Here is a 27,997-nt window from a genome sequence, read left to right as displayed (position 1 = left end):
ATTAAGGTTCACTATATTACATACTATTACTAAAATGATTAATTTAATCGATAGTTACCAGTACACCATTTCAATTAAATAGATTTTATAGTACGTTTTTCTTTTCTCAAATTCTTATGGAGTGTGACTTTCCTGGTGTAACAAAATTAATGTTTTGTATAAATTCACGATAGCTGGCTAAAGTAAAGATACTATCTACATTCTAGAGAGGTCCATCAACGAAGCTTTTGTGTGTCATGAAAACGTTTATCTAAAACTATTTCATTTAATTTCATTTTTTCCTCAGATGCGTCTTTTTAGTTTAAAGGATAAAAATGCATTTCCACATATTTATACTATTCCATAGAAACAAAGAAATTAAAACTCCAATTATCTATTACTCTATTTAATTTGAATTTTCCGTTGAAAATTAAATTGAGTAATTAATATAAACATGAGATTACGCTGGACTCGAGTCTGTCGAATCATTTACAATTTAAAATTTAAAATTAATTCTTATTTGGGAAAAGAAAATAAACCAATGAATTTCACGAAGAGTCGAAAAAAGGGAAAGTGGTGAGGCTTGATGTTGTCAAGGTGATGTACCCTATCCACCATGCAATACCACAGCACCCTCACCCATTAGAGCCCACACCCACTTCTACACTTTATCTATTTCAATAGTAGTCCTAATTTTCTTTTTCCTTTTTTTCATTTATTTAGATAAATGATTCACTAATTTCCAACTTTTTTGTTTCAGTTGATGAAAATGATCCAACCATAAAATCACAAACACTAAAGAAAATACCAGCATCAACCAGGACCCCAAATAAACATTTTCCATCTTGGCTGTGACATATCAATAAATTTAATAAAGTAATTTTGATATAGTAGTTCACAAATTTTATGTTATTAGCCACAATTTTAGTGAGATTTAAGAGTTAAAAATTGCAACAAAATTGAGTTTTCATAACCCCTATATATAAATATAAAATAATATCAGTATCATTAATTTGTTTCTCAATGCCAGCACAGAAATCCTATTTGTTTGGGATCAGCATATTCTGTACTTTGGTCATGGCACAGACAGTGAATTGAATTGTAGATATTTATTTTTTGAAGTTAAAATTATTTCCCTCTTTTGTATTGTCAACTCTGAAATTAAATTAAATCTGGCGATAGCTTATTGATTGGAAATTTGACTAATTATATACTCCATCAAAATCTTATTTATGTGACACGTTTCTTTGATCTAAGGGGAGAAATTTGTGCTGCTCGTGGAGTCAGTGGACTCAATCATGGCGTAAACGGTGCTTAATATATTAAATTTAAGTCAAACTTAGCCCATCTTTTATATTATAGTAATTGACTAAATTATTAATTATTTAAATAAAAATTCCGATCTACATTTTCATGTATATATATAATTATGTCACAATAAAACAAATCACTTAAGATGCAAAAAGCGACTTTTAAATGAGATAATGACAAAAATTGTACTCCCCAATTGAGATATAATTGATGAAGAGTGTGTTTGAGAGGTCAAGGGTAGTAGATTTAAATTTCATTACTAGTATTTAACTCGAACACATCTTCAAATCTTACTCGATGTTAAATATTGTGATACATGCGCTTTATTATCTCACATCTCCAAAGCTTTTGACTCTCTCTTTATGTAAAAAAAGTCATAACATTTGACTGTTAGAGATGAAAATTAACTAAATACTGTGGTTTTGGTTATCCGAAATTAAATTGATTCAAGATTTAATTAGATATTGGTTAATTTCGTTATTAATTATCGAATCGAATTCACTCAATCGAACCACGACCACCTTAGCGTTTTTTATCACTAAGATAATAAAATGTAGCCTGACAAAGAAGAACTCTCAAGTTTAGTAACTACGCAACTAATCACATGTAAAGAGAAAATAACAAAATAAATAAATAAATAATATATTTTCTTCAATTAGAGAGAGTAGACTGTAGACATTTTCTTGCAATCAAAGTTCGTAAAACGTGTTAATTTTTATATCCAATCATTATTTCTGTTCTAGAACTTCATTAGTATTTCCTGTTTTAATTAATTATTACAGTATAAAATTTGATACTACAATCTAAATTGATATTTAGATCTGCGTCAACGTATAGTTTTGTTTTGCTTAGATCTCAAAAATTATGGCTGGGACTTTAATCTACAAATTACTATACAAGAACTGAAGAATAATTAAACTTTAATTATTAATATAATTTATAAATTTGAGGATCTCAACTATATAAATTTTAAAGAATAAGAAAGTTATACAAAATACAGAAATAACATTAATTATATATCATGTGAACTTAGTACTGTATATGGAGTATATTTTGTGTATACATATACACCAAATTAACGGCATTTCTCACCAATTTCTAGATTTTCACAATTTATAGATTCTCTAATATTTTTTTTCCTGTCACACATAAATAAAATTTTACTCAAGCAGCTATCAACATACTATAAATCACATCAAGAACATTACATATATGAAGACATCATAAGACAACCCATGTACTTATTCGAGTAAAAGATAATGGCTAATGTTATATACTCCTCAATTTGTTTAATAATAATGCATAACGTGACAGCGAACAACCTATTGGCTCCACAATAAAATTTGATTGTACATCCATTTTCCATCTACATTCACACTGCACTTTTTAATTTAATAATATCTAAGTTTAGATATTTCAATAATTTTACCACTTCAATTATTCAACCTTTAAAGTCACATAAATTTTTTTGAGTATATATATATGACCTATGCTAGCTTGAAAAGTTGATGGCATGATCTGTTGAGGTCAAAAGGTCAGGAAGTGTGAATTTTTTTCATTTTATCCTAAATTTTGTGCAATTATTAAAATTTAAAAGTTTATAATTTATATAACTGTGGATTCTACATACTATAGTATTTAATATTACTGTGGATTCAATATAATTAAGTTGATGGTATGATCTGTATAAATTACTGTGGATTCTATAGTAGTAGTAATATTTAATACTCCATAATTATGTAAAATTTTATATATGCAGATATGATGCATTTGCATATACTAGCAAATTTCAACTTGATGATGAGTATCTCAAAAGTAAAACCAAAATTACAACGTGATGGATTATGCGCTAGATAATTAAATATTCAGCGTTGAATTGTGTATTAAGTAAACATGGATTTAATAAGTGAACTTACATTGGGATTGTACTCAATTAATTTTAAATTGTGGTATTTACTTGTAAATTTTGTATATTTAACTAAATTATAATTTTACATATCAGCTTTAAAATACATATATAAAATCTTATTTAAATATAGTATAATGTGACGTTTTTTTATGGTCTAAAAGTAATGTCATTTTCTCATTTTAGTTGATATCTGTTAATGACACATAAGTAAGACATCAAGCTTTATTATCATGAGATCTATAAAATCAGAATAAGTTAACAATTAAGGTATAAAATCATAACGCATCAATAATTCAATAATTTTGACTGATAATTAAAACTAGAATTTATTGAAAAGCAATCCGAATTAAAACCAAAAAACTTAATCTCTATTGGATCATTAAAGAGCAAATTTAAATTTAAAATTTTAGAGATAAGAATATAGAGGTAGGTGGATAGTCTATTTACCAATGACAAGCTGCCATCTCTCAAATCAAAAAACGAAAAAATAAAAAAATAACGAAATAAAAAGAAAAGATTACAGGTCAGCAGACATGACATGAAGCTTCTGAACATGGTATAAGATGAAACACATCTGCGAATTTGGCTGTAATTAGTTGTCATTAACCTCTTGTTAATCCACACCGACACTCGGTAGTGGTGAATCTTGTGACCCTTTTCCTTTCCTCTTCAATTTTTTATGCACCCATTTTTATATGGCAAAAAAAAAAGATTGGTTTTTTAGTAGTAAAAAAATGCAAGAAACACACACACGCTTTCCAGTTTTTGATTAAAATCTCAAAATCAAAAATTTGGATTATTATTTATAGTTTGATTCTTTGGTTAAAGCTGTGCAGTGAACCTTCCATCTGCCTCACCACTGACACCGGAAGCTGTATAATTCGCATTCTCTCTCTCACCTTCTTTATTAGCTCACATTAGCATATTCTCTTCTTCTCTCTCTCTCTTGTTTGACTTGATTGGTTGATACCTCAGTTTTTCCAACTGATTTTCTGGAGTCTGTGCCATTCTGTTCTGTTTGAGATCCAGATTTTGTTGAAAACCACACACACACATATATATATATATATATATATATATATATATATATTTCTCTGTGGGTGTTATTATGTGTGAGATAAGAGATAACTAAATTCGTTGCGGTTTCTATTTCTGTTTACAGAAAATGATGGTTTTAGTTATAGAGAGTGTATAAAGCTTCAACTTTTAACAAATTGAGGTCAACCCATTTCCTTTTTTTCTCAAAGATTTCCATTTTGGTTGCATCTGATCACACCATTTTTCCGACAAAAAAGCCCCAATTATGGCGCCGAATTCTGTGGTGGTGACGCTGGAGAAGGCGGAGAACATCTCATTGATAGAGGTGAACGACCCATCAGGTGCTCGGTCAAAGTTCCAAGAGAAGCAAAGATCGGCTAGCCCGAAGCAATTCACATGGCTGCTCCTGTTGAAGGCTCACAGAGCTGCCGCGTGCATCCCGTGGCTGGCGACGAGCCTGTTCACGGTTTTCGGGTTGGTGAAGAAGCGCATTGCTTCGTCGGATCAGAACGAGGAGGATCCGAGGTATAAGGGGAGGTTGTATGTGTTTATAAAAGTGTTTCTTGCTGTTTCTTTGGTTGCATTGGTGGTGGAGGTGTTTGCTTACTACAATGAGTGGGATTTGAGCGCGGTGAATCCGTGGGAGGTCCCGAATCTCGTGCAGTGGTGCTACATGTCTTGGTTGAGCTTCAGAGTTGAATATGTTGCTCCCATGATTGTCACATTGTCCAAATTTTGCATTGTGTTGTTCATGATCCAGTCCGCGGATCGCCTCGTGCAGTGCTTAGGGTGTTTTTGGGTGAAGTTGAATAGGATGAAGCCGGTCGTGGAGGGGGAGCCTTTCGATATCGAGGATGGCTCCAGCTTCCCCATGGTTCTTGTTCAGATTCCTATGTGCAATGAGAAAGAGGTAATGCAATCAAAGGAATAGATTCTTGTTTTGTGATCTTGATTCATTTTTTATTAGATTGTGCTAATTAGATGCATCGTTTGTTGATTAGGTGTTTGAGCAGTCGATCGGTGCTGCTTGTCAGCTGGATTGGCCGAAGGATCGGTTTCTGGTGCAGGTGTTGGACGACTCAGATGACGAGCTCTGCCAGCGCCTGATACGCGAGGAGGTGATGTTGTGGAAGGAGAAAGGGGTGAACATTATCTATAGGCATAGGTTCGACAGAACTGGTTACAAAGCAGGCAACCTTAAATCTGCAATGTCTTGTGAATATGTGAAGGACTACGAATTCGTCACGATACTCGATGCAGATTTCCAACCCAATCCCGATTTCCTCAAACTCACCGTGCCTCATTTCAAGGTATTGATCATTATCAGTCAGTTGATCACAAACTGTGTTCTTCGTTGGTGTTCTAGTGTTCATCTGTGTCACCTTTCGTTTCAGGGAAAGCCCGACTTGGGGCTGGTGCAGGCGCGCTGGTCATTCGTGAACAAGGACGAGAACTTGCTCACGAGACTCCAGAACATCAACCTGTGCTTCCACTTTGAGGTGGAGCAGCAAGTAAATGGCCTTTTCCTCAATTTCTTCGGTTTCAATGGCACTGCTGGCGTGTGGAGGATCCAGGCGTTGGAGGAGTCTGGTGGCTGGCTCGAGAGGACAACAGTCGAGGACATGGACATAGCTGTCCGGGCCCACTTGCACGGCTGGAAGTTCATCTTCCTCAACGACGTTAGGGTCCTCTGTGAGCTGCCAGAGTCGTACGAGGCCTACAAAAAGCAGCAGCACCGGTGGCACTCTGGCCCGATGCAGCTCTTTCGGCTATGCCTCCCTCAGATCTTGTCTTCAAAGGTATATCAAGAATCTCTTACATCCCTTTTTAAATTAGGCCAAAAACTTGTCCTCTTTTAGTAGTGCTTCCATTGAAAACTATAGAGATTCATGAACTATTATTGAATGCGTTCGTTGTTGTCGTTGTCGTTGTTGTATATATGCAGGTATCGTATTGCAAGAAGGCGAATTTGATATTCTTGTTTTTCCTGCTGAGGAAACTAGTGCTCCCCTTTTACTCATTCACACTCTTCTGTATCATACTCCCATTGACAATGTTCATACCCGAAGCCGAGCTACCGGCGTGGGTGATCTGCTACGTCCCGATCGTCATGTCGATCCTCAACATCCTACCCTCCCCGAAATCCTTCCCCTTCCTAATGCCATACCTCCTCTTCGAGAACACCATGTCCGTGACAAAGTTCAACGCGATGATCTCGGGTCTCTTCCAGCTAGGCAGCGCCTACGAGTGGGTGGTGACGAAGAAAACAGGCAGGGCGTCCGAGTCGGACCTGCTCAGCCTGGCCGAGAGGGAGTCGAAGAATCAGAACGAGGAGAAGATCCAGAGACGGCTCTCGGAGTCCGGCCTGGAGATGCTCGAGAAGATGAGCAGCGAGCAGCCCGCTGCAGCGATGAAGTCAAAGAAGAAGACGAACAAGTTATACCGGAAGGAGCTCGCGCTCGCTTTCCTCCTGCTGACGGCGGCCGCGAGGAGCTTGCTTTCGGCACAGGGGATCCATTTCTACTACTTGCTGTTTCAGGGATTGACATTTTTGGTGGTGGGATTGGATCTGATTGGAGAGCAGGTGAGCTGAGATGGGGAGAAATGGTGATGGTGATATTTTTCTTTAATTAAATTTTTATATGTGTGTTGTTGGACATGTATTATTTTGCATTATAGTAGTTAAAGAGGTAATCATCCAGTTCAAGAGGTATACAGGCTTCTCTGTTATGGCTGGATTTTACTCATCACACACCAAAAAAAAAAGTTAGCAAAAGTAGATTTGATTCTTTAATTGTATAATTACATGGACTGTCACTGTTATTAAGTTATTTATATACTAATGGATATAAATAACCATTTTTCTCTTTTTCTGATCTTGATTCTTGAATAAATATACTTGTTATTCTAAGATTTATGTTATTGTTTATGTTGTTAGTACATTTTTTGTACCTTGGATCTCACACCACCACAATCTTTCTGTAATTTGCAAGTATGATAAGAATAGTATATTCAACTCTTAAAAATATTTCAAATATCAGCAAATAAATGAATTAAATGTGATCAAATTCTATGTACATATCATGGATTGGACCAAATAAATCTCCAAAAAATGGCCAGGTCTATTTCACACGTTGCAAAATCTGAAAATTAAATTACTAACTCATTATCTAACTTATTTATTTTCTCAATTATCTAACTCATTTATTTTCGCGCAAAATAAGACATGAGGTGACAATCGGTCCTAAATGTGTAAGGTTATCTCCTACGGCGCCCTTCCCGTTCGCCCGTCGGGGACGGGCGATCCGACGGGCGCCATAGTGGGCGGGAAGGGCGCCCACGCCCGTCCCGGGTGCCCCTGCGATGAGCTCGCCCCTCCCGTCGACGGGCGAGTGGGACGGGCGCCACTGTGGCGAAGGTCGCCCGTCCCAACTCGGACGTCCGACATATTTTATTTTATTTTATTTTTTTTTTAAAAAAAACTCTATAAATAGGGCTCCTCCAACGTCATTTCATTTACACCACTTGTGTTGACAAGTTTCTCTCTCTAAACCTCTTTTTTCAATTATCTGTAATGGCGAGTAGTCGTGCGGGTGGTAGTGGCGGAGGCGCTAGTGATAGTGATGGCTTTAGCGATGATGAATTAGATCTCGCTGTGCAAGCGGCGATTGATCGACTGATCCGGCAGAGGCAGCAGCGGCGGCAGCAGGCGGCAGCGGCCGTGCCTCGGCCAATCCATCGCCGACGGCATGTACCCCGGGACCACATTGCTGCACATCAGCGGTTGTATGAGGACTACTTTGCTCCAGAGCCGCGTTTTGGGGATGCCTTATTCCGCCGACGTTTTCGGATGCATCGTCCTCTGTTTATGCATATCGTTGGTGCATTAGAGAGGAGGTACGAGTTTTTCAGGATCAGGGAGGATGCGGCTGGCAAACTCGGACACACGCCAATACAGAAGTGTACGGCCGCAATCAGGCAACTGGCGTACGGAGGGCCGGCCGACATGTTCGACGAGTACCTCCACATTGGGGAATCTTCCGCCGTCCAGTGTCTGTTGGAGTTTTGCGCGGGCGTTAGAGCGATATTCGGGGATCAGTATCTTCGACGTCCGGGCCCCGAAGACTGCCAGCAGCTGATTAATATGCACGGGTCGGTGCACGGGTTCCCTGGGATGTTGGGCAGCATCGATTGTATGCATTGGGAGTGGAGGAACTGCCCCGTCGCCTGGAAGGGGATACACACTTCCGGCTTCAAAGCCAAGCATCCCACGATGATCCTTGAAGCTGTAGCTGACTACCGGCTGTGGATATGGCATGCTTATTTTGGAGTAGCCGGGTCGAACAACGACCTCAACGTCCTCCAGTCGTCGCCCCTGTTCAACGATAGGTGCAATGGCGTTGGTCCCGCCATCAGTTTCATCGCCAACGGCAACCAGCACAACATGGGATACTATTTGGCGGATGGGATATACCCAAGCTGGCCCGTCTTTGTGAAGTCGATCAAGCATCCGGTCGGGCCAAAGAAGAGCTACTTTGCGACCCGGCAAGAGGCAGCGCGCAAGGATGTTGAGCGCGCATTTGGTGCGCTCCATAATCGATGGGTGATGGTGAGGGGTCCGGCACGGCAGTGGTATATCCCCAACATCGGCGACATCATGTACGCGTGTATCATTCTGCACAACATGATTGTCGAAAGTGAAGGGGACGAATTGACTCAATGGAACAGCGAAGATGACACGGGTGCCGGACCCAGCCACGGCGTGGCCACCGCGAATGTGAACATGGATGTACCTCATGGAGAGGTTGAGCGGTTGCGCGCATTTACCGACATGCGGCAAAGAAATGCCCATATTCGACTTCAGGAGGATATCATCGAAGAGGTTTGGACGCGGAGGGGTGGACACTGATGTGGTTTTTTTTTTTTTCGCATGATGTATGTTTTTTTTTTCTACTATGTAATTTTTTTTTTCGAATTATGTATGTTTTTTTTTAATGAAATATTCGTATTTCCCGTTCGTATTTTTGTCGGATTATGTCTTCCGTGAATTTAAATTTTAATTGTGAATTAATTTAATTGTGGGAAGGGCGAGTGGGAGGGGCGAGTGGGAAGGGCTAGTGCAGTGGGAAGGGCTAGTGATGTGGCAGTGGAATGGGAGGGGCTAGTGCTGACGTGGCATGAGAAGGGCGCGTGGGAGGGGCGAATGGGAGGGGCGCCGCCGGAGACAACCTAAATCACATGATTGCACACTAAATTAGATGTTGTCGTTTTGTCCACGTATTCAAGATTGACTATTGCATCATCTTTTATTTCGCCGAAAATATATACGATAAGAAAGATAATTGCAAAATTTTTCGATCATTTGTAATTCAATTTTCAAAATTTGAAAAGTATAGAATGAACCTGAATTTGGCCTCACTAGTGATTTATTTAGCAATTTGCTATAAATAAATTATACAGAATTTTTAGAATTACACATATTGTGCATTTATTTATCATCAAATCTCCATTTCACTATATATTTCTCATACATTATAATTACCGAGAAGTCAGTTCAATTTGAAGATTATATTAATATATAAGATTGAATCTCATGAGGCATATCCCTGGTTTATAACTAAAATAATCTAATAACTAAAATAAATAATTATAATAATGAGTTATAGCAATCCGAGAAATGTTCTGCTGAGCGCTCAATTTGAGCGCCAGCGTGAGCGACAGAACAAATTCCTCTCTCTCTCTTTCCTTCTGCAGATCTAATTTTACACGGTTCCGTCTCCATGAATTTTATTCTCTAAATTGAAATTTCACAAAACATACTTCCAATTTCTTAGTTCTCCTAAAATCGAAGAAATTTCAAAATTGCAGAGATGTAATACCACAACAAATTTCTTATTCCCACTCTTGCCTATTGCCATTGATATTGCTGCAAATAAAATTTTTTATACCAAGCGTCGAGAATTGATTCAGAAAAAAAGGAGAAAAAATTGGCTTCAATGGCAGAAAATATTGATTTAAGCAACAATTAAGATAAATTTCGCCAGAATTCATATGAACCCAAGTTCTTTTCGTCAAGTTAATTCAATGAAGATAAATTTGTGAATGGTTAAAAGAAAAGTTAACAAAAGCTGATTAATTACAATAAAAAAAAGAGAGGAAATTATTCGCCTCTTATTTGGGGATATCAATTTCGTCATAATTCAATTAATCTAAGTTTTCTTCTTCTTCCTCTTCCAAATGACTGAGAATGTCGGTGAAATTTCTTCTTCTTTCTGCTGGATTGAACCGAAGAGATGAGAAATTGGGTGAGGGTTTCTTCTTTCTACTAGGTTGAATCGAAAGGGTTGAGAAAGTGGGTGAGGGTTTTCTTCTTCCTGCTGGTTGAATCAGAGGGAAGCAAAAGTGAGTGAGGAGAGAGAAATTGATGATAATGAAAATGAATGAAAAACGTGGAAGAGAGGAGAGATAGAGAGTAAGTGAGAAAAGAGAAAATATAATGACACTCAAATGTCACTCACATAACCACGCTCAGCAGATCATTTCTCATAGCAACCCATCAATTTTAAATATATGCAAATTAAAATTTCAAAGTAATTATTTATGTCACCGGTAATGGGCCTGGGGGCCCAAATGTGGTTCCATTTTCCCGCCAATTGGCCCACAGTCTAGGCAAATTGCATCATTACTTTTTTATTCAACTTTCACTCTCACACTGTTCGAAGCTGCGCAAACACTACCAATTATTGAAAAGGTCAAAAAAAAATCTTTTCATCCGTTTTTTGGTCGTTGTCTCTACAATTTCAGCTTGCATAGTCGCAATCAGTATAAATTCCCAGTTCAAGAAAGTAATTTTGGGGATGTTGAATTTTCCCTGTTAGAGAAGCCCAATTTTAGACTGCGTGTGTCATTTTAATTTTGTTGGTAATTAGGGTTTGGGATTACTTCTCATGCATGTTTGTCGGATGATTCAACCATGCGATTACATTTCTCGGTCCTGGTATTTCAGTTAGTCTTATTTTTTTATTTTTTTGAAAATTTGCAGTGTTTGAAGTTTGAGAGCTGCTGGGAAGATGGGGGATGAAAAGGATGCTTTTTATGTTGTGCGGAAGGGGGGTGTCGTTGGAGTATATAAAAGCATAACTGATCTTGAATCCGTTCTTCAAGCTTCTGTAATTTTCTTATTAATCCATTTCCAGTTTAACCACACTGCATTTTAATTTTTTGTCACCTTTTCTTTTCCTTACTGCATGCATTTGGATTTGGAGTATGTAAAATGCTTTATAATGTACTGCATTTGCAAGCAAACAGGGCTTATTGCAACTGGAAATTGATATTCTTGTAGATGTTGGTAAAAAAGAGTAAGTGGTTGGTGTTCCTTGTGAAATGTTAAGCAATTTGGGATGGATTTTTTGAAGCGCTATTCGACATTATGTGCGTGTTGACTGTAGAGTTCCTCAGCTTTCAGTGAAACGATTTTAGCAACATCTCATTCTGTTAACTTTTGACTCATTTTTTTGATGATTGATGATTGGTGATCACCAAATATGAATGACGATTGGCGACCTGACCAATTCTATACTTTGGGTAGTACTAGTTTGCTAGATGAAGCATTTCCTTCCAATACCAACACGTTGCAGTTTTAGACTGGACCATCTTGTTTCACGATAAACGCTTAGATGTTTGTATGTAACTGAGTTACTACTTCTAATTGCATATTGTTGATTTTTTTTTTATGTAAATGTTTCTCCTGTAGGCAAACGATACTTCCTTAAGTGTTTTTAAAGGATATGGGATGTCAAAAGAAGCTGAGGAATTTCTCTCATCTCATGGACTCAAGAATGCTATTTACTGTATTGATGCTAGTGACATGCAAGACGATCAAGCTCTTTTTGGCCAACTTCTCACTTGCCCTTTTCGGGTAAGGTTCTGGACTGAGAAGGCTGAATTGTTTCAGATGTGTCAACCTTATTTGTTTCTGTTCGCTTATATAGAACCTTCAAAGCTTGCAAATATGAATACTTTTTATGCATTAGATCATTAAGGTCATAAATGTATAATGTCAATATTAATTCTGTTCAGGAACCAAATTCTTCAAAAGATAAATCAGCTAGCAAAAATCATGCGGAGAAGAGGTCGCAGGTAATAGATCTGAGTTCTTGGTAGCAATTTGTGGCAGTAAAGTAATAAGTATGTAATTATCAGTCTGCTGGACCATGCATTTCCATGTCTTTAGTTCTACGAATTATTTCCTGCGATTTTTATGATTCCATTTAACAAAAGGAGGCTGTTCTTTCTCCACAGGAGCTTGTTGTATCAGCTTCTTTTCCCATGAATCCTCAGCTGAAGCATGCAAAATTGGATAATTTCCTTCAAGCTCCTCCAGTATCGTCCTATTGTGTAAGTTGTCTTAGCATATATGATGTGCTGGAGCACCATTTGAATGTTTTGAATTTTGTTAAACACTTTTTCCTTGATTAGTCGACTTTTTGTTTCCAGTTTGGCTATTTTCTTAGAAACAGCTGACTTACCTTCATAATGGTGTCACCCTGAGCACCAACTATATGTCATAGTCTCCAGTTATCAAAGATAGTTATCTTAGTGATTCGGTAGTTATTCTGCTTGGGCAGGAAGTTTATTCCGGATTGGCACTTGGTGCTTGCGGTAGTTTTCGCCTGCAATTTTTTTTCATTTTCTTATCAGAATTACTCTATCGCTATCAGAACTTCTTTCTACTGATACTCCCAATCAGGCATACACTCATGTTAGTGGTTCTGGCTTTATCCTTCTCACATGTACTTATCTGTAACGTATACATTGCTGGTAGTAGATTTGGGGTGGTCATAAAAATTTCACAACTTGATTTACATTTTATGTACAGAGTTCGTGTATTCTTGAGTTTGATGGTGCTTCTAAGGGCAACCCTGGGCAAGCTGGTGCTGGGGCTATACTTCGGTCAGCAGATGGGAATATGGTACTTTTTTTGCCTGCCAACCCTAGATTATCTTACACAGTCTCACCTTTTTTGTTTTATTTTATTTTATTTACTTTTTTCAATTTGGGGATTTACTTTTCTATCTTATACAACTTTCATTGTCAAGGTTGAAACTCTTTCATGCTGAAAGTTCACACGAATCCTTTGAATTTTTCTATCTAGTTGTTCTAGGTGGTGCTCTTTGGTTACAATACCACATATATGACCTTTTATTTCCACACTCGATACATCTAGGTGTTTCGATTGCGTGAAGGTGTGGGCATAGCAACTAATAATGTAGCTGAATACAGAGGTTGCATTTTGGGGTTAAGATATGCTCTTACAAAAGGTTACAAACATATATGTGTTCGAGGAGACTCCAAACTTGTTTGCATGCAGGTATTAGCCTTTCCTCTCCAACTATCTTACCTCTTTCATTTAACATACATAAATTAACAAATTGAACACAAAAAAAACACGTGGTCTCTACATATCAGTCGGTTATATTCCTCCACAGCAGCAGTTGCATATGAAGTATTGAAATGGTCTTTTTAGTACTGACTAGATAACTATTCACTGGACCACTATCGTATCTTTCTTTACTTGCTATTTTTTCTCAACGACAGGTTCAAGGACTATGGAGAACCAAAACACAGAATATGACTGAATTGTGTAAGATAGCTAAAGAGCTCAAAGACCAATTCTTGTCCTTCCAGATAATGCATATCGAAAGAGTAAGTTTGAAACGTTCAATCCCTTCCATAACACTTTAGCGCAAGAATGTGCATGATTTTAATTGCCACATTCAGCTTACACTAAGACCTATTTTTTGTGACTAGAGTTGTTTGCATAAACCTAGTTCAGTATTTTGTTGATGAGTAATTTTATCCAAGTATGTTACCGGATCCCATGCTGGTCATTTTCACGTTCTCCATTAGGCACACAGACTTTTATTTGTTGGAATACAGCTGAAGGAGAGCATCGAGCTCGTAGATTCAGTTGTTTCTAAAACAATGCATCTTTTCTGCTGTAACATTTTTCTTGAAGGCTATGTGTTATGCTATATTTATAAGCTGTCGTTATAAAGTTCATGAGTCACACATTATATTGTCAGGAGGGCAACACTGAAGCTGATGCCCAGGCAAACTTTGGAGTGCATCTAAAGAGTAATCCCATTTCTATAAATTTCAATTCAGATAATATCCCTCTTCATATGTGCTTTCAGTAACCATATGTGATCCGTGCAGTGGGCGAAATCCAAGTGGATTGTGACATGCGAAATCCTAATGGAGTGTGACATGAAATAACGACCCAGTTCTGCATGTAGTGGTGAACGTTGAAATTGTAGATAAGCCATTAGGAACTTGTTAGTAGCTGAAATGTGTGGAGAAGTGGATTTAGATGTTACTATTTTGCTCTTTTGTAGTAATTATTTTGAATTGAAATACTCTCTATTAGCTGAAGAGCTGCTGCATCCTTCTGTATATCTATGTGCATGTTTTTCACTAATTTTACCCAAGAATGCGAGCACAACATATGAAACTTATTGAAGTTTTGTATTGTTGATGGGATGATGATATATGTAACTGATGTTATTCTGTTTCATTATGGAACTACTTCTTCTACTGTGTAAGAAAGTAGTGTAAATAGTGTGCTTTTTCTTCTTTGTAAAAATATGCTTATTTAGTTAAAATTAAAGACTTAATTCCAAAGAATTGTTGTATTTTATGATCTCTCTTTTTTTTTTTACAACTTCCTCTTTGAAGCAGAATTATACTTTTGTGTTGATTTTTTTTTTATAGTAGTAACATTAAATTATTATTTATTTATTTTATTGTGGAAAGTTACTGTTACACGAACTAAATACTCCATAAACTGGATAATAAAATAAAAATGTAAATAAAATATGCACTTGTAATTCCTATTTCAAAGAAGACTTCAAAAAGTAAAAAAATAGACTTGTATTTCATTTTTTATTGCATCGCGTCTCTGGTTGTGGATAGAGTAGACGACATTGCTCCACAAACATCTCACTGATCCAAAACTATGGCTTCCATCTTCGCATTCTCACTCTCCACTCACACTTCTCCTTGTTCTCTCTCGAACTACCCTTCCTCTGCCCTCGCTCCACTCAATTCACAATCCCTTTGCGTTAAATTCCAGACCCAATTGAAGAACTCCGCCATTTCCTGCAATTCATCAGTTTGCAAGCACCCAAATTCAAGGCGCGCAATAGTACGGGCCGTGGCGGAGGAAGAAGGGACCCTTATCCCGGAAGAGGAAGCCTCGCCGCCGGCTGCTGACGCCACCGCCGACCAGACCGTGTCTGTTGCAGTGTCGCCTTCCGACGTGCTCACCATGCTATTTCAGGTTTTTGCTTGGTTGGGTTTTTATAGTTTCTCGTAATTGTGCGTTAGATGTTTGATGAAATGTCTGAATGAAATTTGATATGAAATGTGTAGGCAGAAGGAACGATGAGCGACGCAGCTGTTCCTACGGTTACTAAGGCTTTGCAGGTAGCTTCATTCGTTCTTTTTTTACACCATTATCTCGTTTATTTGTATATAATTCAACGTGTAGCATAGAATACATGTTTTTAACTTATTTGCAAATAAAAATATGAACTTTGGGTCTTTTCTTGCCAATTTAACCGTACCACATTATCCACCATGCTCTTAGCTTATTATCTATTGAATTCTCGTGTTTTCCTGTTCTAGATTTGTTTGAAAATTGACTTGTAAAATGTTATTTCTTGACTATAATTTTATCAAAAATAATATTAAGACGTTTTCTTAGTTTATGTAATACTTCATGAAAATTGATAGGGAGAATCGAATTTGAGCCATGCCTTGAATTGCTAAGAATTTAAAGTTTGCGTATTTTTCATAATTGAAAGATCACGTCTTCTTGCAACTGAGAAGTTCTTTATCCAGCATTTTCCGATTTATCAACCTTTTGTTTACTCGCCAAAACTGCCAGAACTCATTAAATTCTTTTTCCCTGGGAAGATCATTCAGTATAATTTATACAATAATTAACACCTGGCAAATGTGCAGGTGTGGTTTTTGCTCTTGAAACGAGCAAATGGTTTTCGAGTTAGTCTATAAGTATATAGCAGTGATAAATGTTGTCTTGCCTTACTGGCACATGATGTTGCTTTTGGTGAAGGAGTATTTATCATCTCTTTTTTGGGAAAACAAGATCTCATTGACTATTTTTCACTCATTTTCGCACACATTGTGTTGTAAACAGACTAATCTACATTTGTGCCATTTTTGCAATAAATACAAGTATAGATATTGAAAATTGAGTGCTCGTGAATTAGCCATCTCAAACTAGCTTCATAAATATTCTACCCGACTGCTTTACCCACTTGATCGTTCCTTGGACTGATATTGTTGTCTTCCTTGGGAATCATCATGTACTCAAGTAACTGTTTAACTACGTTTCCAATTATTTTAATGTATCAAAATCACGATTCTATTTTATAGGGAGTAGAAGGCGTTACAGATCTCAAAGTTCAAGTACTTGAGGGCATAGCAAGTGTACAGGTATTATCTTCACTCATTGCCTTAGCCATCATTTACTTATGTGTGAATGTGTGATAATGAAGCATATAAAAGAGTCTCCAAATCTTGTTGGTTTTCCCTTTTTACATTAATTGGATGACAATCACGTAGCATAGCTGCTAGAATATAACCACAAGTTCCTCATTTCTAAATCCATTGAACAATATGGTTTAGTACACACTTGGCCTTGGACATCCTTACATGAACGTAGCATCTCTTGACTCTTACCATGTGCCAATTGTTATATCGTCTCACATCAAGGGGTACTGAAAGTTCAAGCAGTTTATTGACAGTCTCAGAGCAGATGCATGTAGACATATAGTCTTATTCTTAACCATTCTTGCTTGGTTTTAAACATAGCAAGTGACAACCTTTGTTCTTTTGTAGCTAACAAAGCAAACAACCGTGCAAGCTACCGGGGTCGCCTCAAACTTGGTCGAGATCATTCAGGGTTCAGGCTTCAAGCTGCAAGCATTGAATTTGAGCTTTCAGGACGAAGAAGATTTGAGCTAGACCGTGTACACTTCGACCTCATTGCCACGAGGAGTGTACGGGTTTTCTGTTCTTGCCCAAATTTTGAGCACCACTCACTTGTAATTCTGAGGCACCTCTGTTGATTAATTATTTGTATAATTTGTTATGACACTTACATGAGCTTATGAGAATCACAATTTCATTAGATGAAAGGGCAAACCAATCTGAGGCTATGAAAAACGTTTATTATTATTGATTTATTTATGTAAGACAAGAAGAAAAAAACAGATTCTTGTATATTCAAACAAATCTACAGCTGATTCTTGTGGGAAATAACATGCTAGAATCATGATTGTCAAAATTATCATTGAAACTGTCACCTAGTTTTGATTCTTAGTTTCTTGTTCCTTAGTTATCACCAATTATCATTTGACCTTTATCACAAATATAATGCATACATAGAGATTATCTATTCAACCTGCATTTCAGCTAGTATAAATACAGCATAAAAGCAGCATAGTCAACTCACAAAGAAATCAAATTAAAGCATTTCAACGCAAGAAAAAACATACTCCTATATAAATGGCTGCCAAAGGAGTTGCTATCTTGGCTGTGATGTTGGTGACGCTGGCCGCTCTTGCTGCAACAGCCAGTGGGGCGGAGGCGCCCGCCCCCAGCCCCTCCGGTGGTCCAATGGGCGCGACGCCATCGCTGCAGATGGTTTTCGTCGGTCTTGTTGTTGCAGCTGTGTCTTTCTCCACTCTCAAAGAACTTGTTTGAGGTTTTATATGCTGTACTAATGTCCATGTGTAAGCAAGGCAACACTGGATTTTTTATGCTATTCATGTTATTGTGTAATAAAGAGAAGAGCTTGACTCCCTTAAAGACACAGAAGAGGTTTGCTAAGTGTGGGATCAGCTATTCTATGTTGTAATAATAGTAATAATAGGACACCTATATTTATTCCTTTGAATCTATCGTTGTAAGACCCTATGGTTATATTATTAAACTCCGATATAGAAAATGAAATTCGTAGAATCGACATATTATATATGGTCATCGTTGAGTTTAGAGTCGATTGTCGGAGGCTGTATGCAATTGGCGTTATCACTATAAAAGTAGCAATGGAATCAATCAATCATAATCCTCAGAACTCTTAAATCGTAGGAGTACTTGTAAATTATTAACAATCATTAAAAGTATCATATAGTAATATGCAAATTTGACTATGATTTCATAGTAATATCAAATACTCTTAAGAATAGTTAAAGGAAAAACAAAGCAACAGATGACTAGATAGAATAAGTAATTGATACTACAAATTGTCATTAATTACTTTTTAACTATTATGATCAATAAGTTTTAGCAAATTTGTTTTAGAAAAGATATTATGTTTATAGTCTTTTTATTTTAAAAGTAATTTAGTTTAAAAAAATTATTTATGTTTATAGTTTATTCAGTTGAACTCTTAACCTAAAATGGAAAGAGGGGAAGAAGAAGGCTACTGAGTACTGACCACCACTCCAACCTACGCTTTAAGGAGTTGTACGTTTGAATCGCAGCTGCAACTCACCGGTTTCCGCCTCAGGGACAAACTCTAATCCTCTAACCTTTTTTTTTTGTCTGAACAATTGACCCATTTTGAGATCAATTCACACGAGCTTCGTCGATATCGAAGATCCAGTTGCGAAAAATCCAATCTTGACTGAAAAATGAGGGGAGGTGATGGAATCCTCGGAGTGAGGAGTAGCGCCAGATCACCCGAAGCAAACAGTCCCAAAATCCGAACTCAGTTTCTGAAAAGACGAGAAAAATGGCTAGTGATTCTCGGCGTAGCACTTCACGCAATCTACATGCTCAGCATTTTCGACATTTATTTCAAGACCCCAATCGTCCACGGCATGGAGCCCGTCACGCCGCGGTTCTCGGCCCCTGCGAAGCGCCTCGTGCTGCTCGTTGGTAGTTATTTTCTATGAACTTCGCATTCCACACAAGCTGTTTGATTTTTTGCCTGAACGAGTTTGTTCTGTTTTGATTGCAGCGGATGGTTTGAGGGCGGACAAGTTTTTCGAGCCTGATTCAAATGGGAGCTACAGGGCGCCGTTCTTGAGGAGTGTGATCAAGGAGCGTGGTCGTTGGGGAGTGTCGCATGCCCGCCCCCCTACGGAATCAAGGCCTGGACATGTTTCTATCATTGCTGGTTTTTATGAAGATCCTAGTGCTGTTACTAAAGGTAGGGTAGTAATTTGAATATTTGGATCAATGCTGGTTTGTAGTGATATTTCTTTTGCTTAACTTAGCTTTGGTAGCTTAAGATGTGTTAATGGTGGAGAGGAATCAAGATTTAGTATATTCTGTTATGATAAGTGTTTTGAGATGTCTACATTACTTTTTTTTTTTTGGTTTTCAAATTTGGTCACTTGATACTGTTTCATTCTAGGATGGAAAGCAAATCCGGTTGAGTTTGATTCTGTGTTTAATAGGAGCCGGCATACTTTTGCATTTGGCAGCCCGGATATAATCCCTATATTTTGTGGTGCCTTGGAGCATAGCACATGGAACTCTTATCCTCATGAATATGAAGATTTTGCGACTGGTTTGTTACTTTGCTTTCTTGTTTTCTTTTTTTAGTCTTAGGTCGATTCTTTGTAACTTAATATATGGTTTCTGCAGATGCATCATTTTTGGATGAATGGTCACTGGATCAATTCGAGGGCCTCTTGAACAGGTCTAAAGAAGATGTGAAACTGAAGCAGCTTCTTCAACAAGATAATCTTGTTGTATTCCTGCACCTGCTTGGTTGTGATTCAAATGGTCATGCTCATCGGCCTTACTCAACCATATATCTCAATAACGTTAGAGTTGTTGACCAAATTGCTGAAAGAGTTTATAATCTTGTTCAGAATTACTTCAAGGACAATTCGACAGCCTTTGTTTTTACTGCTGATCATGGGATGAGTGACAAAGGTCAACCACACTGACTCACTCGTACTCTCATTTTATAAGTGTGCTGAGAATTCTTTGAATACTTGACTTTGGGGCATTCACATGCTGATAGCTATCTTTGATCTTGAAAGGGAGTCATGGAGATGGGCATCCGTCAAACACTGATACTCCCCTCGTTGCTTGGGGAGCTGGTGTTCGACCACCTGTTCGAACTTTTGAAAACCATCACCATGAAAACACTGTCCGCTTTGTTGATGACCATGTTCATGACATGCCTACACCAGCCGACTGGGGTCTCAATGGCATCGAGAGACAGGATGTGAATCAAGCTGATATAGCACCATTGATGGTTGTACTATTAATCAAATAGTGAATTATAAGTTCCATTTGAAATGCCTACCTTTATATTTAACATTTTCTTTGGAACTTTTGACAGTCAACTCTTGTAGGTTTGCCGTGTCCTGTTAACTCAGTTGGAAATTTGCCGCTTGAATATGTTAATCTTAGTAAGGTAAGCTGGCAATGCGATGAAAGCTTAAAAACGTGGGATTTATCTTTTGCGAATCTAAACTTGAAGTATGTAATTACTCGTAGTCTTTATTTTATAATAATATGAATCATTGAATCTTACAACTTTTTCCATTATGTCCAAGATTTCTTATGGAGATATGAAAATGTGTACCAGGTCGACGAAGTTGAGGCTGTGTTGGCTAACACAAAGCAAATTCTCAATCAATTCCTTCGGAAATCACGTATCCTTCGCACAGCCATCACTATGGTTATATTCTAACTTTTGCTTAAAAATGTGTCTAGTTTGTTGCAGTTTGAACTAAGCCTCACAGAAGCTCTAATATTTTCCTATCTTTTACTCACTCTCCAACTACATTGTTTCCTTAATAATAAGACAAGAATTAAAGCAGTCAAACTTGTTGCGTTTCAAGCCTTTCAAACCATTGAACAATTATTCTTTCGTCTTGGATCAAATTGAGCACTTGATATCCATTAGCGATTACGAGGCTGCAAAAACGCTATCTGAAAATCTCCGAAGTTTGGCACTACAAGGGCTTCACTATTTTCAAACATATGATTGGTTTCGGCTGATGACTGTAATTTCTCTTGGCTACCTTGGATGGATGATTTATCTGATGATCCATGTGTTGCAAGAGTATACCTCGCTGCCAAGAAAGTTTTTCCAAAACGACCAATCAGTTAACCTGCAGACAAACACGAAAAAGGTATTAAAACAAACTACTCTACAACGTTTTGTGCTTCTATACAATAGGCTAATTAATCTTCCCTCGACAGATATACTTCTCGGGATGTCTCCTAATGGGGTTGGTGTGTGTTATACTGCTAGTCGAACATTCTCCTCCTCTCTATCATGCATACTTTGCAATGACAATTTTTCTTTGGGTCCGAATCTTCCGTGAATATCGGTTTCTGAGAGCACTTTGGAGATACATGCTTGGAAAAGAAATACGTTATTTTGCAAAACTTTTGGGCAGCTTTATTGTATCGGTCTTTGTTCTTGAAATCCTGGTATGCACCATTTCTATGATATTGATCCGTGTAATTTTCCAAGTCATCCCTGAGTAGTCTGGATCTCATTCTTGGTTTCTCTTGTTCCAATTTCAACAGGTTCAAAGCTTCATGGACAGGAAAATCTATACCTGGATTTTCTTGATTATTGGGGTTATTGCTTCACTGTATCTTCTATACACTTTGCCATGGGGCTCGGGATTACCAGTTTTTGTATGGTTAGCATGCTGGTTCTTGTCAATTTTCACTTTGATGCCTGCTGAAATCCCAGATAATACTAAACTAGTGTAAGTTCCTGTTTAATATAAATATTTTGGTTTGTTAATTGTTAAACCGAGTTACAGTGTTAAATTATATAAGTGGAATTTCTGAAACACCTCTAAATATTCATCACCGTCTTAGTCTTTTTTATCGTCACCAAACTCAGCATGAATGAACAACTTTCTTCTACCTCGTTGAATGTCATTTTGTAGTGTTTCCAGTGGATTACTGATTGTGATAATCGGAGTAGCATCAAGATACCTGGATATGTATTCTAGAGAGAGTAAATATTGGTTTTCTCTCACTCATGAAGTGCAGAAGTCCAAATCGAATATCATTTTCCTCTTTCAGGTATCTACAGGTCCTACATGATTCATCATGTCAATTGTGTGATGTATTTCTTCTACTGAATACCTGATGCAATACTTTTCCTGCAATACAATAGGTATTGCTGGTTGCTTTTTCAGCAGTTATGGTGCCCTTATCAACAAATCGTAGAACAGAGAAGCAAGAATTGCTTGTATTGCACCAAGTGATAAATTGGTCAATTGCTGGTATGTTTAGCCTTTTCTTTTCTTTGCTATTGATGGTTGCACCAAATAAACTGATCGAATTGTTTACTTTATCTTCTTCACAGGTGTATCGATCGTTCTGCCACTATTCTCACCAACTGGTCTCTTGTCAAGGCTTACTTCCATATATCTCGGTTTTGCACCTGCATTCCTCCTGCTTTCTATAGGGTAATCTCATGCTTTTAACAAATTACCTACCGATCAGGCAGTTTTTTGAATTAATGAGACTTTTTTTTGTGGTCGCGTGGGTTTACCCTTTTGCGCAGATATGAAGCCGTATTCTATGGTGCTCTTGCACTTGCGCTTATGGCATGGATACTTTTCGAAAACGCTTATCTCCACATAAGTCAGACGAGCAAATCTTCAAGTTCTACTACATCAGCTATGGAGGATGAACTGATTTCGGAATCTAATGAAAGATGCTTGCAGTTGTCTGATATGCGCATTCCCTTAGCATTTGTGAGTGATACATACACCTGTATATAACCTCGTGCAGTTCCTCGTATTTTTTACTTCTAATTTTAATCTGTCTGCAGATGGTTTTCTTCAACATTGCATTCTTCGGAACTGGCAACTTTGCAAGTATAGCGAGTTTTGAGATCTCTTCCGTTTATCGGTTCATCACAATCTTCAACGTGAGTACTAACCCTCTAGATTGCCACATTGCGTTTCTCAGTTTATCCTCCAGTGCTAACTTCGTTCAATTTGCTCCCCATTGCAGCCGTTTCTGATGGCAGCCCTGCTCATTTTCAAATTGTTGATACCTTTCGTGCTCGTTGTGTAAGTAGAGTTATCCCGCTTACTGCATCATTCGGAATTGATTTCATTTCTGTGATTTCAATTCAATTATATCATGAAACGCAGGTGCACGTTTACTGCAATTACCAAAATGGTGAAAGTTCCGTTGCTGGGATGCTATTTTCTGGTGATAATCTGCTCGGACGTCATGACAGTTCACTTCTTCTTCCTGGTACGGTCTCTGGATCTGATTCTACATAAGAACGAAACACACACACACACACACACGGTCGTTAACATGATGGACGTGGTGTGGTGACAGGTACGGAATACAGGAAGCTGGATGGAAATCGGGAACAGCATCAGCCATTTCGGAATCATGAGCGCTCAGGTTGTTTTTGTGCTTCTGCTGTTTGCTGTCACCACTCTTTACACTAAACACATCCAAATTAGATCATCCAAACTCCATTCTCGAAAGCAAATGTGATTTTTCACATTCCTTTTCTTCTCAAACTTCTTCACTCAATTCATTCAAGCCCAAATTTTGTAGCTAATGTGACATCTGATTTGCAATTTTGTACAAGTAAAAGAATTGATTTTTCCTTCTGGGTTCTACCATGTCTTTTCGATTTTTATAGCATCTTTATCTTACAAGACTCTATTGATTTTAAACCTCATGCAAGTATTGATTATCGGAGAGATAATGCACATATGGTGCATTAAAAAATGTACTCTTATCTATAAAAAAATAGTCGTATTTTTCATTTTAGTTCATTCACCAAAATTGGTTTATCCGGGGAATTTTATTATTTTCCAAAAATAATGTTTCATTCATATTTTCTCAGTCTTATTTTACCAATAATGCATTAAAATTCGTATCTTTCATTATCAAGACTATTTTTTTAAGGACGGAGATAGTAACAATTAAAATATACTCCAATTTATCTATCCCAATAAATGTTTCTCGCTCTTTTTTTTTCGTCCCACTAAAATAAATTAAATGTACTTGAAGGATAAGATGATTAAATGTACTCAGATTTAATTAATCAACCAAAACAACTAGTGACTAGTTTAATTATTTTTTTTTATCAATTCTATAATTTTAAGATGTGTATAATAATAAAATATGATAAATTTTAAAATAGCCGATTTAATGGATATGAAATTTGAATATCTATAATTGGGCTCATTTTCATGAGACATGGTCTGCTTGTAAATAATTCATTCATGCATGAACCTATCATTATTGTGCAACATAATTTAACAGTAAGATTTTTATTCTCGTAGAATCGGCTCACGTGTAATCATATCTTCATAATTAAAAAATGCATCGTAATTCTATATTTAAAGCAAAATAATTTAGATCTGCTAAAGGATAGCTTACAAACACAAGACGCCAAAAATAATCGACACAAGTATTATGCATGCACATACGTTGTCAATTTATATGTTTGTGAATTTTACACATTAATTAGATATTGTGAAACATAATTTCGATTGGATTTAATATAATATTACATACCTTTTCAATTCAAAGTATTTATATATGTTTGTGAAATATAATCTCGATAGATTTAAATAATATTATTAGTAACATAATGTCATTCAGTACATATAATATTACTAATATATAAAACACTACGTCATTGAAAAAACATTACTAGTATAATATACTCTCTACGTCCCAGTGTAGATGTCACACTTTCCTTTTTAGTCTGTCCCATAATAGATGTCACATTTCTTTTTTTCAAAAAAGTTCTCTCCCATATTAATATAAATATACTATTTTTTCTTTCCACTTAATCCACAAAACAACATTTTCTAAAATCTCGTGCTATTCTCAAACTATATCATCTATTATTGGATGGAGGGACTACTAAATATAAAATTTCATAATGTAATTTATAAATAATTAGAATGAAATTAAAAGACATTGGCATTTGTCCTTCTCCAAACAGCTTTAATTTAATTAATTGGTAATGAAAAAAAAGATGTGGGACCGCTCGCACATGCCTTAATGAACAGACAGCGTAACATTAATTTCAACTTAGCTGCTCTTTCTCCAATAAACTCACTATTAATTTTCCACCGACATTTTATACTCCTAAGTCCTAAACAATTAAATACTCATGATCCACTAGTTCTCACCTGGATTTGGATATAGACGATTCTGCCAAAATAAATCTAAAAAGTCAAAAATTATTCCACAATTAATACTTTATATACATATAGTAATAATTAGCAATTATGTATAAATAGTGGTTAGATGATTCCAGAAAATACATTTCAAAGAATTCCCAAATACGTAGAAAAAGAATTAAAATAGGGATAATGAAAGGGATGGGCATGAAAAATCATGTGATTGGAACAGAAGATGCGGCGGAGACATGGTTCTTCCCTCTCCTTAAAATATTCACAAATCCATAGAGTTTTCCCATTTTTCTCTATCCCTATACACACTGCAATTAAATAATCATGACTCGATTATTTCAAAAAATATTATTTATTTTATTAGAAGCAGTTAATTGAATACACATATTATTTATTACTAAATTAAAAGATGGAGTAATATTTTTTGGTGCGCATAATGTAACGATTGTAAATTATTAATAAAAAACGGACAGAGGGAATATTTTGAACGTTATCCTAAGTCATAACTCAGGAGCAGCGTTAGAAATTTTAATACTAGTATTATTGAAGCACTAGCATTGTTTTGAAAAAATAACAATTATAATCAATTAATAAAACTGTAGTAATAAGTGGAGAGCAGAAGCAGTGGGAAGTCCATGATTAAGTGTGCGAATTAGTAGGTCTAAAACCACATTAAGCCTTTTTAATTTTCGATCAAAAAGCAAGATGAAATTTGGGCATCCATCTTTGGTAGTACTATTAATATACTAGTATCGTATCATCCTCGTTTTTTCAATAATTTCAATTGAATATGCTTTAGATGAATTAGTGTATTTATTATCAACAATTTATCACACTAAATTAAAGAATGCTTTTGTTTTTTAAAGTTATTACTAGCATTACCTTTATTCAATAAATCTAATTATTAGAATTGATAATAAAAGGTAGTATACCACATAATTAAAAAATTTCACTTTTTAGATAAAAGAAAATTGACTCGCTTTCTATGAAAATTGAAAAACGAAAAGCATTCAATAATAGCAGAAACATGCGTAAACAAACACCGTGTAGCCACGTAGGCTCATCCAGCATTAATCCGGGGCCCACTTCCAGCTCACAACGTCCGTGATTATTGCTGGACACAGCGGCGCGTCGCTCCCACGCTCCCACCATATCCTAAATCTCCCTCCCTCCTCAAAATCTAAACCCTCACTCCCTCTCTCTCTAAATACCCACATTCTAGAGAGAGAGAGAGAGAGAGAGCAATGGCGTCGCCACTCCTTCACCTGCTCGCCCTCTTCCTCCTCCTCACCCCCGCATTCGCCGCCGCCGGAGGCAAGCAGCGCCGGCAGCGCCGGCAGCCCTACCTGAGCACCGCCTTCTACAGCAAAACCTGCCCCAAATTCGAGCAGATCGTGCAGGACACGACCACCAACAAGCAGATCTCGTCCCCCACGACCGCCGCCGCCGCCCTCCGCCTCTTCTTCCACGACTGCTTCGTCGGCGGCTGCGACGCCTCCGTCCTCGTCTCCTCCACCCGCTTCTCCAAATCCGAGCGCGACGCCGACATCAACCTCTCCCTCCCCGGCGACGGCTTCGACGTCGTCGTCCGCGCCAAGACCGCCCTCGAGCTCGCCTGCCCCGGCGTCGTCTCCTGCGCCGACATCCTCGCCGTCGCCACCCGCAACCTCGTCGTCATGGCCGGCGGCCCCTTCTACCCCGTCCAATTAGGCCGCCGCGACGCCCTCTCCTCCCGCGCCGCCGACGTCGAAGGCAATCTCCCCCGCCCTACCATGTCGATCCCCCAAATCATCCAACTCTTCCAATCCAAAGGCTTCTCCATCCAGGAAATGGTCGCATTAACCGGCGCTCACACCATCGGATTCTCTCACTGCTCCGAATTCAGCGCCAACATCTACAATTACAGCAAAACCTCCCAATCGGATCCGGCCTACTACCCCGAATTCGCGAGATCTCTCCGCAGCGCCTGCGCCGATTACCACAGAAACCCTACCTTATCCGTATTCAATGACGTAATTACGCCCAACAAATTCGACAATGTGTATTACAACAATGTGAAAAAGGGGTTAGGGCTTTTGAGGTCGGATCACGGATTGAGCTCGGATCCGAGGACCCGAGGCTTCGTGGAGCTGTATTCGAGAGATCAGAGGGCGTTCTTCGCCGCATTCGCGAGCGCGATGCAGAAGCTCAGCGTCTATGGCGTCAAGACGGGGAGGAATGGGGAGATTCGGCACAGGTGCGATGCTCTCAACTTTTGAAGAGGAAAATTTTAAAATATAAATTAAATTAATTTGAGTTACTATTTGTTTTCGATTTCATTATCATAATTCGCTAGTGGCGTAATCAAACCAATGTGTGTATTTATACCGAGTTTTCTTCAACATTAATACAGTTTTTGTATGGATTCTCCTCTCACTTTGTGGATACTATTTTTTGTTCCAATTTATGTGTTTATCGTAAATAAGTTGATGAATTGATAAAAGAAGTGTTTTTTTTTTCCTTTTTTAATCACTCTGATTGTATGAGGGAGACAAGGCAA

At 37.5% G+C, this 27,997-nt stretch overlaps 5 protein-coding genes across 7 annotated transcripts; all 5 read left to right on the top strand.

The window, feature by feature from the left end:
- Positions 1-3,826: 3,826 nt before the first annotated feature.
- CSLC04 (Cellulose-synthase-like C4) lies at positions 3,827-7,105 on the top strand. Its single transcript, XM_089061751.1, has 4 exons — positions 3,827-5,147; positions 5,239-5,547; positions 5,632-6,036; positions 6,183-7,105. The coding sequence occupies exons 1-4, from the start codon at positions 4,503-4,505 to the stop codon at positions 6,828-6,830; spliced, it is 2,007 nt and encodes a 668-aa protein (XP_088917877.1). The 5' UTR covers positions 3,827-4,502; the 3' UTR covers positions 6,831-7,105.
- A 3,829-nt stretch (positions 7,106-10,934) lies between these two features.
- On the top strand, positions 10,935-14,855 carry LOC125207278 (Polynucleotidyl transferase, ribonuclease H-like superfamily protein). 3 transcript variants are annotated; one of them, XM_048106552.2, is made up of 10 exons: positions 10,935-10,988; positions 11,280-11,406; positions 11,991-12,155; positions 12,317-12,376; positions 12,539-12,634; positions 13,116-13,208; positions 13,464-13,607; positions 13,835-13,942; positions 14,323-14,374; positions 14,456-14,855. In XM_048106552.2, the coding sequence occupies exons 2-10, from the start codon at positions 11,308-11,310 to the stop codon at positions 14,503-14,505; spliced, it is 867 nt and encodes a 288-aa protein (XP_047962509.1). In that variant the 5' UTR covers positions 10,935-10,988; positions 11,280-11,307; the 3' UTR covers positions 14,506-14,855. The 3 variants fall into 3 exon arrangements, with proteins under 3 accessions (XP_047962509.1, XP_047962508.1, XP_047962510.1); XM_048106551.2 differs by lacking the exon at positions 10,935-10,988 and adding an exon at positions 11,011-11,158; XM_048106553.2 differs by lacking the exon at positions 10,935-10,988 and adding an exon at positions 11,018-11,082.
- Positions 14,856-15,177: 322 nt separating this feature from the next.
- Positions 15,178-17,503, top strand: LOC125207279 (Heavy metal transport/detoxification superfamily protein). The gene is made up of 4 exons (XM_048106554.2): positions 15,178-15,578; positions 15,671-15,724; positions 16,700-16,759; positions 17,165-17,503. The coding sequence occupies exons 1-4, from the start codon at positions 15,255-15,257 to the stop codon at positions 17,288-17,290; spliced, it is 564 nt and encodes a 187-aa protein (XP_047962511.1). The 5' UTR covers positions 15,178-15,254; the 3' UTR covers positions 17,291-17,503.
- Positions 17,504-18,711: 1,208 nt separating this feature from the next.
- Positions 18,712-23,909, top strand: LOC125207131 (sulfatase and phosphatidylinositolglycan class N domain-containing protein). The gene is made up of 18 exons (XM_048106350.2): positions 18,712-19,210; positions 19,293-19,484; positions 19,692-19,847; positions 19,925-20,218; positions 20,329-20,546; positions 20,634-20,708; positions 20,883-20,949; positions 21,107-21,432; positions 21,503-21,736; positions 21,836-22,023; positions 22,210-22,348; positions 22,443-22,551; positions 22,635-22,737; positions 22,836-23,028; positions 23,106-23,204; positions 23,291-23,349; positions 23,434-23,539; positions 23,630-23,909. Exons 1-18 carry the CDS (start codon positions 18,964-18,966, stop codon positions 23,792-23,794), a joined length of 2,970 nt encoding a protein of 989 aa, XP_047962307.1. The 5' UTR covers positions 18,712-18,963; the 3' UTR covers positions 23,795-23,909.
- Positions 23,910-26,635: 2,726 nt separating this feature from the next.
- On the top strand, positions 26,636-27,900 carry LOC125207133 (Peroxidase superfamily protein). The gene has a single exon (XM_048106352.2). It carries the CDS (start codon positions 26,703-26,705, stop codon positions 27,714-27,716), a length of 1,014 nt encoding a protein of 337 aa, XP_047962309.1. The 5' UTR covers positions 26,636-26,702; the 3' UTR covers positions 27,717-27,900.
- Positions 27,901-27,997: the final 97 nt, after the last annotated feature.

Source organism: Salvia hispanica, chromosome 6 (genome assembly GCF_029641045.1).
Source record: "Salvia hispanica isolate PSC_SH4W2 chromosome 6, Shi_PSC_v1, whole genome shotgun sequence".
NCBI classification, from domain to species: domain Eukaryota; kingdom Viridiplantae; phylum Streptophyta; class Magnoliopsida; order Lamiales; family Lamiaceae; genus Salvia; species Salvia hispanica.
This window is presented reverse-complemented; position numbering and strand designations above follow the sequence as displayed.

Bases quoted from the DNA above. Each gene is read 5' to 3' on its own strand.
- LOC125207133 (XM_048106352.2), top strand. From the start codon at position 26,703: ATGGCGTCGCCACTCCTTCACCTGCTCGCCCTCTTCCTCCTCCTCACC.
- CSLC04 (XM_089061751.1), top strand. From the start codon at position 4,503: ATGGCGCCGAATTCTGTGGTGGTGACGCTGGAGAAGGCGGAGAACATC. The intron at 5,148-5,238 runs GTAATGCAATCA...TTTGTTGATTAG, and splicing joins CTATGTGCAATGAGAAAGAG to GTGTTTGAGCAGTCGATCGG. The intron at 5,548-5,631 runs GTATTGATCATT...CTTTCGTTTCAG, and splicing joins TCACCGTGCCTCATTTCAAG to GGAAAGCCCGACTTGGGGCT.
- LOC125207278 (XM_048106552.2), top strand. From the start codon at position 11,308: ATGGGGGATGAAAAGGATGCTTTTTATGTTGTGCGGAAGGGGGGTGTC. The intron at 12,377-12,538 runs GTAATAGATCTG...CTTTCTCCACAG, and splicing joins ATGCGGAGAAGAGGTCGCAG to GAGCTTGTTGTATCAGCTTC. The intron at 13,943-14,322 runs GTAAGTTTGAAA...TTATATTGTCAG, and splicing joins AGATAATGCATATCGAAAGA to GAGGGCAACACTGAAGCTGA.
- LOC125207131 (XM_048106350.2), top strand. From the start codon at position 18,964: ATGAGGGGAGGTGATGGAATCCTCGGAGTGAGGAGTAGCGCCAGATCA. The intron at 22,024-22,209 runs GTAAGTTCCTGT...GTCATTTTGTAG, and splicing joins CCAGATAATACTAAACTAGT to TGTTTCCAGTGGATTACTGA. The intron at 22,738-22,835 runs GTAATCTCATGC...CCTTTTGCGCAG, and splicing joins TTCCTCCTGCTTTCTATAGG to ATATGAAGCCGTATTCTATG.
- LOC125207279 (XM_048106554.2), top strand. From the start codon at position 15,255: ATGGCTTCCATCTTCGCATTCTCACTCTCCACTCACACTTCTCCTTGT. The intron at 15,725-16,699 runs GTAGCTTCATTC...TCTATTTTATAG, and splicing joins CGGTTACTAAGGCTTTGCAG to GGAGTAGAAGGCGTTACAGA. The intron at 16,760-17,164 runs GTATTATCTTCA...GTTCTTTTGTAG, and splicing joins AGGGCATAGCAAGTGTACAG to CTAACAAAGCAAACAACCGT.